At 53.0% G+C, this 10,233-nt stretch overlaps 1 protein-coding gene across 1 annotated transcript; it reads right to left on the minus strand.

Moving 5' to 3' along the window:
• Nucleotides 1-4,651: 4,651 nt before the first annotated feature.
• SLAMF9 (SLAM family member 9) lies at nt 4,652-7,479 on the minus strand. Its single transcript, XM_036442733.2, has 4 exons — nt 7,340-7,479; nt 6,569-6,916; nt 5,277-5,549; nt 4,652-4,897 (listed from the first exon to the last, which is right to left on the minus strand). Exons 1-4 carry the CDS (start codon nt 7,383-7,385, stop codon nt 4,797-4,799), a joined length of 768 nt encoding a protein of 255 aa, XP_036298626.1. The 5' UTR covers nt 7,386-7,479; the 3' UTR covers nt 4,652-4,796.
• Nucleotides 7,480-10,233: the final 2,754 nt, after the last annotated feature.

A 10,233-nucleotide genomic window follows, 5' to 3' on the forward strand; every position in this document is an offset into this window, starting at 1 on the left:
TCTCCCACCATCGCTCCAGCAAATGTTCCCAAAGTGGCAGGTGTCGGCCATACACAGGGTAACGGACGGAGCGAACAGTGACGGGATGTAATGAAATCGTGTTGGTGGGCACGCAGGAAAGCCAGGCCAGGCAGCGTGCCCAGGAACAACGGCTGAAGGATCTTTTCCTCTTGGCCCCTCCCCAAGAGCGAGAGATCGCTGCCTCCCTGCAGGGCAATGGGCTCCTCCTCTGGTCCAAAGGTTGCATTCCTGCGGGCCCCAGTGTTTTCTTGAGGATAAGCTGATCTCACTTGCACACTAAAATCACTCTTTTGTAAACGTGGGATTTAAATGATTTCCCATTTTTTAAAGATTATGTATGATATGGTCATTTTTTTTCCTGGAAGCTTATTTTGTGTCTTGTTGTGGTTATTTTGCTGTGATTCTGCTGTATCGTGATGGCTTTTTGGTAAGAAAGGGAGCGTAGCCCTATAACTCGTCCCCTCACCCCTATGCCAAAATAAATGGGGGTTGTGGGTGAGGGACTAGTCCCTGAGGCTCACAATTAAAGATTTTCCTCCGGTTGATCTCAACCAATAATCATTACTCTCTGGGAAAGTGTATCTAGCCGACTAGGATTCTGCCTAACCAAAGGAACTTACTTTCAGCTTGTTGACATACCCCCTGCCATTCACTCACTCCTGACACGTGTCCTGTCACCCTGGGGACTTCCAAGTCTCTCCCCAATTCCCCTACCCATGGCAGCTTCACAAGGTATGACTTTGTGAAAAGGTTGTCGATTCCAGGGATTTGGTTGATGAAATCTTGTCGTGATTTAAAAAAAAAAAAAAAAAAAAAAAAAAGTGTGATTTCTCCCAGATTGCCATGTAACTGTTGGTGTGCTGTCTCCTGTCCTGATGAGACTGGCCCGTGAGCGTGTGGAGCCCGTCTTGTTCCCCCGTGAATTCCCCCGGAACCCTTCGCCTCTCAGAGGGGCCCTGCCCATCTCTCCAGACTCATTTGTCACCTACCCCTGGACCAGGCGCCTGGCAGGGCCTGGCCGTCCGTCCCTGGAATCCCCTGTGCTTTTTCACGCAGCGTCTGCTCCCTTATCTGCTGTCTGGCCACAGTGTCCTCTTTCTCCCTTCCCAGGACTCTCCCTGCTAATCACTGGTCAAACTGTTTCCCTCCTCCCTCAGGGCCATGCATGCCTGACTCCTCCCACCACACCCTCGCCTTCACCCGCACCTGCCTTCACCCGCACCCGTGTCACCTTCACTGAGATTGTATCTTTACACACCCCACACAGCCCCTGGCGGGCAGACAGTGTCACTTCCTCTCGGTGCTAGCCTGGTGCCAGACAGACAGGAGGTGCTCTCACCTGCTCCAAAGACTGAGCAGACTTTGCAAGCTGCAGAGTGCTCCCTGCAGAGGAGGAGGTGTGGCCTCTCTGAGCTTACATTCCGCTCCTCTGAGGGTCTTAGCCCCCTTCTTCCAGGTCCCCTTTCCTCTCCGTGTTCAGAGACTGCGTGGGAGAAGAAGGGACAAGACCCAAATTGCAGGGAGAGCCCTGGGCCAGCCGTACAGGCTCCCTTCACCCCTTATTTACTCGCTGTCTCTGGGCTGCCAGAGGAAGAAGCTGCCCTTTGGGTGCTATAGATAGAAACCTGCTGACCTCCCCCAGTTCTCAGGAAGGTGAAGAGGAACCGAAGAGCACGGGGGCTATGGGTATGTCGAGCTCAGGCCTTGCAGGAAGTGGGGCTGCTTAGGCCTGGGGGGGGGGGGGGGGGGTGGAAAATCAGCGTCAGGCCAGGGACTGCCTTCCTGCAGACCCCGGGCTGGGGCCCTCAGAGAGCAGAGTGGATGTGGCCAGACATGGGAGCTCTTTGGGGACTGGTTTCCCACCCTCCCCACACCTGCCCCAGCCCCCAGGGCTCCCTGTCCCGCACATAAACCTAGATAGGAAGCCCCCCCCCTCACCTCCTGGCCCCGCTTCCGTCCTGTCCGGGAGGCCTGGCTCTTAGCTTCTGTCCATGCTGCTCAGAAGGTCCCTGGCACCTGGCCCACACGTCCAGGTTTCCCCAAAGCAGTGTCCTCGCCTCCACCATCCCCTGTACATGCCAAAGCCCCTTCGCAGCCCAGGATCCCTTCTCCTGGAGGACACTTTGGAGGTCAGTGCCTTTGTCCTCACTGCGAGAGGGGGAGGGGGAGGTCCAGACAAATGTCTGGAATGGCTTCTGCCACGTGGCCCCCTCCCAGCTCCTCAGACTCCTAAACGCCCCGGGGCCCAGCTCCTCCAGCCTCTGTGGGAGCCCAGTACTCTCCTAGCCGTATCTCTGTAAACGCGCCAATTAGCTGTACCAGTGCCTGCCTCTCCTTCAGTGTGCGTTCTCTGTGGGAGGAGCTGTACCCCAGTGGGCACTTCCTGCCCTAAGCTAGAGGAGAGTGGCAGGGCAGAGCCCAGATCTCCTGAGAGCTCACCAGTGCTCTCCCCACTGGACTCCATACCCCCTGCCATTCACTCACTCCTGACACGTGTCCTGTCACCTGGGGAACTTCCAAGTCTCTCCCCAATTCCCCTACCCATGGCAGCTTCACAAGGTATGACTTTGGAGGATGACCAAGGCTTGGCTGATGGGGCCTGGATGAGGAATTCGGGCTAATCTTTGGACTAAGGAAAGAACAGGAACACAGCGTTAAGGGCCTTTGCCCAAGAGGAGTGGTGTGTAAGAGGTAGGCATTCACCCAGGACAAGAATCCAGAGAGGTGTGAGCCATGGAAATCTATAGAGAGAGGACAGAAAGACCAACCAAAAATGGTTAAGGGTTAAGGGTCCAGACCGCAGCTATTGATCCAGCAGTTATCCCCATGGGGTAGGCACCAGAGGGTCAGAGCAGCTGGCATCAGGGAAATGGCTGGAAGGCTCCAGGCTCGCTCAGTCCCAGAGAGGATCAGCACTGAGAGGGGTTGAGGCGGGGAGGAGTTTCTGTCTCACTGACACCCCAGCCTCTAGACTGGGGTGGGGTGCATGGGAATAGTGAGGTGAACTTGCAGCCAGGGTGAAAGTAGGGCTGTGAGAGCAGATCTGAGCAGAAACAACCCTACTCACAGGGTTCTCAGTGCCAGCAATGTGCCCATTGAAGAGTCACAAATTAGGTAAATTAGAGGAAATCTCTCACTTCTCCCATTTAAAGTGTAAACACTGTAAATTAATGGGGAAGGTGATAGGTGGTGAAGAATAATTTGCCAACACTACATTGTGAAGCCTCCTATCCCCAAAGCCGACATGAGAAAACATGGGCTGGGAAGGGGGCACCTGGAGTGGAAGGAAGCGGGAATATGAGAGGATACCTGAGTAAAAGGGAAGGGGCTGGAGGGAGCACCTGGGGAGGAAGGGAGGGGCTGGAGGGAGCACTTGGAGAGGAAGAGAAGGGGATGGAGGGAGCACCTGGAGAGGAAGGGAAGGGGATGGAGGGAGCACCTGGGGAGGAAGGGAAGGGGATGGAAGGAGCACCTGGAGAGGAAGGAAGGGGCTGGAGGGAGCACCTGGGGAGGAAGGGAGGGGCTGGAGGGAGCACCTGGGGAGGAAGGGAGGGGCTGGAGGGAGCACCTGGGGAGGAAGGGGGGGCTGGAGGGAGCACCTGGGGAGGAAGGGAGGGGCTGGAGGGAGCACCTGGGGAGGAAGAGAGGGGCTGGAGGGAGCACCTGGGGAAGAAGGGAAGAGATGTAGGCTTACCAAAGTCATCCAGTGAGGGACCAAACAAGCTTCTCCTGATGGCAGTCACCTAATTCAACTTTATTCCATTGTCCCTGGGACAGTAAGAACCTTTGTACATCCATCCTCCACCCCTGGGACAAGAAGAGCTTTGGGAGAAGAGGGAGGGTTTCCTGCAGCTGGGAAGAAACGGTGGTCAGGATGGGGGTCCCTAAAGAACTATCAGACACAGGAGAGGAACCAGGCTAGTCACGGACGGATTGTCGGAGGATGAGTCTACGGCTTCTGAGGGCGGTCCGTCATTCAAGGAAAGTAATCCTCAGCCTCCTCCCCCCTGAGGGTGTCTTCTTCCCCCTCCTCCGCCCACGTCCTCCTCCTCCGCCCTCCTCCGACTCCTCCTCTATCTTCTTCTTCTTCTTCTTCTTCTTCTTCTTCTTCTTCTTCTTCCTTTTCCTCCTCCTTCTTCTCCTCCTCCTCCTCCTCCTCTTCCTCCTCCTTCTTCTTCTTCTTCTTCTTCTTCTTCTTCTTCTTCTCTCTCTCTCTCTTTCTCTCTCTTTCTCTCTAAATTGCTTCACCTTTATTTATTTATTTTTATTTTTTTAAAATATATTTTATTGGTTTTTAACAGAGAGAAAGGGAGAGAGATAGAGAGCTAGAAATGTCGATGAGAGAGAAACATTGACCAGTTGACTCCTGCATACCCCCCACCGGGGATGTGCCCGCAACCAAGGTACATGCCCTTGACCGGAATCGAACCTTGGACTTTTCAGTCCGCAGACCGACGCTCTACCACTGAGCCAAACCAGCTTCAAATTTTTTTTAATATGCTTTTATTGATTTCAGAGAAAGAGAAAGGAAGAGAGAAAAAAACATCAATGATGAGAGAGAATCACAGACCTCCTGCACGCCCCCAACTGGGGATTGAACCCACAACCCGGGCCTGTGTCCTGTCCGGGAATCCAATTGTGACTTCCTGGTTCCTAGGCCAACGTTCAACCACTAAGCCAGCTGGGCCAGGCTTGTCTGTCTTTTTCAGTTTCAATCTGTTTCTCCTGATTTTTTTCACCCTTGGTGTCTTGCTTTCTTTCTGGCCTCGAGCAAGCTACAGCCCCACAGCCAGAGTTACCAAGAGCAAGAGGAGCAGCAAGGCCTTGGTCAGGAGGCAGAAGGAAGCTGAGGCCTTATCTGAAGGGTATCTGAGATCTGGAACAGAAGGAAGGAGGCAGGGGGAGAGGGGGGCTTACCAAAGGGAGAGGTGAGTTGCAGACACCCACCCCAAATCCCACAGAGGGGTCTCAAGTTCAGTCCGCTGATGTTCCCTTGCAAGTGTCCCTTGAAATACTTTTTCTATTCACAGAAGCTCAGGAACTGAGATCTGGGGAGAAATCTCAAGCTGAGCAAGAGACTAGAAGAGACCTTTGGAAGCTGGGCGTTCTAGGGAAAGAGGGGAGTCCCCCACCCAATCCAGGGGCCAAGTCCCTATGGGGGCAGGGAGAGAGTTAGGTTCTAGATTCCATGTGTTCTCTTGGGAAGAATTGACACATGAGGCCCTGAGCAGCTCAGGGCTGTCGGGTCCTGGTACCTGTGCAGAAGGGCCTAGCAGGGATGAGAGAGGAGCTCCTGTTGCTGACGGGGTTGCTCGCCCTGCAGGTGTAGGAGAGGGCCTTGTCCCCGGGCCTCCAGGATGTGCTGAGGACAGAGCCTTCGTGTGCCGTGTCAACCGCGTTTTCCCGGGACAGCCAGCTGTAGGTCACGTCCAGGCCTGCCTGTGCTACAGAGCAGGTCAGGGACACGTTACAGGGACCGTCCCCAGAGGTCTCAAAGCTCACAGCGATGGAAGGCTCCGACAGCCGACCTGCATGAAGGAGGAACACAAAAGCCTGCTAGGTCACCAGGGCCCTGGTGGGTCTGTTTTCCTAAGTCCCTCATCACGGGGTGTGGGTGCTGTCCTCTGAGGGCCCCTCCACCCAAACAAGTAGGCAGAAACTAACAAAACTCAGCCACCCTACAGCCCGGGATCCCCGGGCAGCTGCCGTGGCAGGCAGAGCTGCCTGTGGCGTCTCCCACCTCCCCTTATACCTTGCTTCTCTCTCTCTCTCTGGCACCCCACCTTCCTCCAAACCCCATTCTACCTCCTCGATCCCAGAACACATTGTTATTCTCTCAGGAACATTTATAGTTTAATCAGTGACCTAACAAGGCTCAAGGTAGAATATCAGTCCATGTAACAGGCACTAAGAAGGAACTTGCATTCACTGATTAGTAGCCCTCAAATCATGCAGAAAGATAAAAAAAAAAAAAAATGCTCAAGTCTGGAGGTGCATTCACACAAACCCAACCACTGTGAATCTCATGGGGACAGAAGGTCTCCCAGAAATCTTTCTTTTTAAAAAAATATATCTTATTGATTTTTTACAGAGAGGAAGGGAGAGAGATAGAGAGCTAGAAACGTCGATGAGAGAGAAACATCGACCAGCTGCCTCTTGCACACCCCCTACTGGGGATGTGCCCGCAACCAAGGTACATGCCCTTGACGGGAATCAAACCTGGGACCTTTCAGTCTGCAGGCCGACGCTCTACCACTGAGCCAAACCGGTTTCAGCAGGTCTCCCAGAAATCTACCCACAAAGCCCTGAGCTCTGTCAGGCACCTCCACAGGAACAGCTCCATGCCCAGTGCTACTTGAATGCTCCGGGTCACTCTACCCGCGGTAGCCAGGCAGCCCAGATGCTAGGGTTGGGTACACTAGGGACAGTCTGCCTTCCAGTCCCAACCCCTCTAGTCATAACCCCAAGTCCGAGGCCCCTCCTCCTGCGCATGGGAAGCTCAGGAGAGCCAGCCAGAGCGGGTGTGCAATTCCCAGACGAAACTCACGGTAGATGCGCAGGTTGTACTGCTGCACGATGGAGGGGATCCGGGACGACCTCAGGTTGACTTGAGCCTGGTAAGTCCCCGAGTCCTCCCAGCTCAGATTGCTGATGTGCAGAGAGTAGCTGGGGCCCAGGAAGCTCACTCGGCCCTCGTAGCGAGGGTCAGTCACCGTGATGGCAGCTAGATGCCCCTCTTTCGCTGGCACCACGGTAGCAAGCCTGAAGTGGGAAGACCAGATGATGATGTCCTCAACCTCTTCGTCAGACGGTATCTCCAGGGGGAGGCTGATGGACTCCTGCAGGGCTGCGACCACCTCCTCGGGGTCCGCACCGTCTCCAGAACCTCCTTTGGCTGCAGATACGGGCAGGAAAGGGGTGCAAACAGACCAGCTGGCGCATCTGGGCTGCTGAGACCGGCAGCAGGACTGTGCCCTCACTCTCATCGAGCAACTAACTGCTCTGGCCCAGCCCTCAGCCCTGGCCTCCTCTGCCCCTTCCGGCGTCAGCTTTCTGCCCAGCTTGACTGGGGCACCTACCAGCGCTCAGCTTCCATCTATGCCCTCACCCTCCCAATTTGACCTGCTCTGTTTGCCATCCTGGGGTTACTCTCCTTCCATATCCCAAGTCTCCTCTTCTCTTGGTCCTGCCCTGAAGCCATTCCCCTCTTCCTCTTCACTCCTTTGGCCCCAAAGAAAGTGACCTGCTAGCCCCAGGCTCAGCCGCTGAAAACAGAGGCTGGAGGGCACACTCCTGTGCCCGCTGCAGTGGCTCTCACCTTCCCGGAGCAGTGAGAGCAGGAGCAGCCATGGCAGGGCCCCCATGTCAGCAGCCTGGTGCGCGGGAGGTGGACCTGGCCAGTGCCGAAGGCTGAGGAGAACAAGCCTTCCGACGGCAAGCTACTACAGGCGGTGACTCTTTGACAGTCCTGAGGAGAGGGAAACACTTTTCACCCCAACTCTAGCCCCTAACTTCCTCCTTTCTCACGAAGCCCCTCCCCCTCCTTGGGAAGATGTCTCTCTCTGCACCTTGTAGGAAAGATGGTTTACCCATGAACTCATGTTTCCTGTCCATCAGCTCAGCTCCCACTTCCTAAGTGAAGCCTTCCGAGTCTCCCCACCTACTGTGTGTCCAGATCTCCCCACCCCCACCCCCCAGACATACCACCTCTCCCAAACTCTTAGAAAACTTTCTGTCCAGCCTCAGCAGCTCCTATGGAGCTGTGATCATTTGATCTTATAAACGTCTTTATCTCCTAGAGTCAGACCCCATCTTTTGGGACATCTCTGTATGTCCCACTGTTTTCTGGCTCCCATGCAAGACACATGTAGCTCCACTGATATTTTTGGAATGAATGAATGAATGAATGAAGTCTTTCTATTTCAAGCTGGTTATATTCCAATTGAGCAATTATTCAGCAGAAGAAAACTTGACCCTCTTTACTAAAGCAATTTGTACCAGATTGCTGATCCAGTTGTTAATGTTACAGGAAATCTTTAAATCACTCTGTGAGGATATAACGTGGATCAAATCAGACTGAGGGTGAGTGTAAGAAATAAAAAAATATCTCTGACGGTCAGAGCTGTCCAGGACACACTGGGTGACCTTGGGAGGTAGTTTTGGCCCCTGGTATTCAAGCTAAGACCAGACGTTCACTTGCTGGGATATTCGGCAACATCTCCAGCCTTAGATGGTGTACAGATGTTGATGTGAACAACACCCAATTCATCTTGGTACCCCAGAGTTTTCATGCTGTGACGTTTGACCTATCTTACTATCCTTAGCAAGCATATCAAAGATTTCTAGTTGAGGAGAATCTATATTCTATATTCCTTAAAATGTGGCCATAAATATTTTCTCCTAAACAAGAGGCCAAGTTATCTGCTGAACCTGAAAGTTTAAGTGTGTATGTGAGTGTGTGTGTGTGTGTGTGTGTGTGTGTGTGTGAAAAACAAGTGTTTCAGGAAGATGGACAAAGTCTTCAACAGGGGAGGTGACTTGTGTCCAGGTTTCTTGGGATAACTCCAGTTTAAGACTGTTTTCCTGGCCTTATTCTTAATACTAGTAGTGTTCCTTTTCACTCTTAAGAAGTGTTCTGAGTTATGGGATACATTATTTGGTTACCCAGGAACAGTAGAATATCCATACAGCCCTTATTTAAGGGCTCACAGTAAGACGGCTGAGCCTTAAGAGTCCAAGACCATCCTTAGCTTTTCAGGTCCACACATTGCCCTGGAGACCTGGAGGGAGTCGGTGGATGGACAGGAGATAAGAGGAGGCATCCTGAACCAAACTGCTTGGGCCCCTTCATCAGCAGGACGGGTACTCACAACTTTACCGGGTGCTTGTTGTAAACATAAACGGTGCCTGGAAGCACCTCGCAGGGCCTGGTGCGGGGTGAGGACTTGAGGAAGTCATTGTCATGACTGGAGGCCGGTGAAGCGTCAGGATCATATAATGTGCTTTGGCATTATAAAGACGGGCCCTTTGTAACTGGCGAATGTCTGGCTAATGAGGAGAATGGGCAGGACAACTCTGGAATAAGACACCGGCAGGGGTTTACACAGCAGTGCCCACTGGCAGCACCCATCAGCCCCGAGACTGAGGAGACCGCAGGCACTGCTGCCAGGACAGTCAGCCCCGCTTGGCGCTTTGTGTGCTTCTGTCTTTGTATTTTTAAATTGAATTTTCTTTTTCAATTGCATTTTACATTTGATATTATTTCAGGTGTACAGCATAGTGGTTAGACTATCATATACTTTATAAAGTGGTCCCCTACCCCTGGACGGTTTGTCTCAGTGGATAGAGCGTTGGCCTGCGGATGAAGAGTCCCAGGTTTGATTCCAGTCAAGGGCATGCACCTTGGTTGCAGGCATATCCCCAGTGTGTGTGTGTGTGTGTGGGGGGGGGGGGGGGAGGAATAGTGCAGGAGGCAGTTGATGGATATTTCTCTCTCATCGACGTTTCTAACTCTCTATCCCTCTCCCTTTTTCTCTGTAAAAAATCAATAAGATATATATATTTAAAAATAAAATGATCTATTAAAAAATAAAATAAAATAAAGTTGCCCCCTGATTTCAAGCATGGTGGCCTACCTCCTCACCAGCTCCACCCAGTATGGACACAGAGGCTCAGCACACTAAGCTGGGCCCTTTGACACTCTAATGACTGGTTCCTTGTCTCTCCAGCATATCACAGATCCCAAAATGGTGGTTTCTCTCTCTCTCTCTCTCTCTCTCTCTCTCTCTCTCTCTCTCTTTCTCCTCAGCTTCTCTCTTAGCCATGACTTGTCTGCTCTCCTTTCCTGAAATCAGCCTCCCAGATTGCATGTCCTTTGCTTCCTTCATGCTGATAGTTCTCAAAAAGCAGGTGTTGTGCTGTCTGCCTCAAAATCGCCGGGAGCACCGGTTGACGATGCTAATTCCTTGGCTCCACTCCAGACCCAGGGAAGCAGGACAGGGGCAGCAGAGCAGAGGCCTACAAACCCACCTGCTTAGGCAAATCCTGGGGGGGTTCAGTGTGCACTAACGTCTGAGAATGCCGCCTTGCCTGCCGCTCCCTTCGGCTGAAGCAGAGAGGAAGTTCCGCAGCCGCCAGGCCTTTGTCTCCGAGCACAAAGCGTTTCTTTCCCCCAGAGGAGCACAGGGAGACAGCTGCTTCTGTGAGCTGGGC

The sequence above is a fragment of the Pipistrellus kuhlii genome, unplaced genomic scaffold (assembly GCF_014108245.1).
Source record: "Pipistrellus kuhlii isolate mPipKuh1 unplaced genomic scaffold, mPipKuh1.p scaffold_m20_p_18, whole genome shotgun sequence".
NCBI lineage: Eukaryota > Metazoa > Chordata > Mammalia > Chiroptera > Vespertilionidae > Pipistrellus > Pipistrellus kuhlii.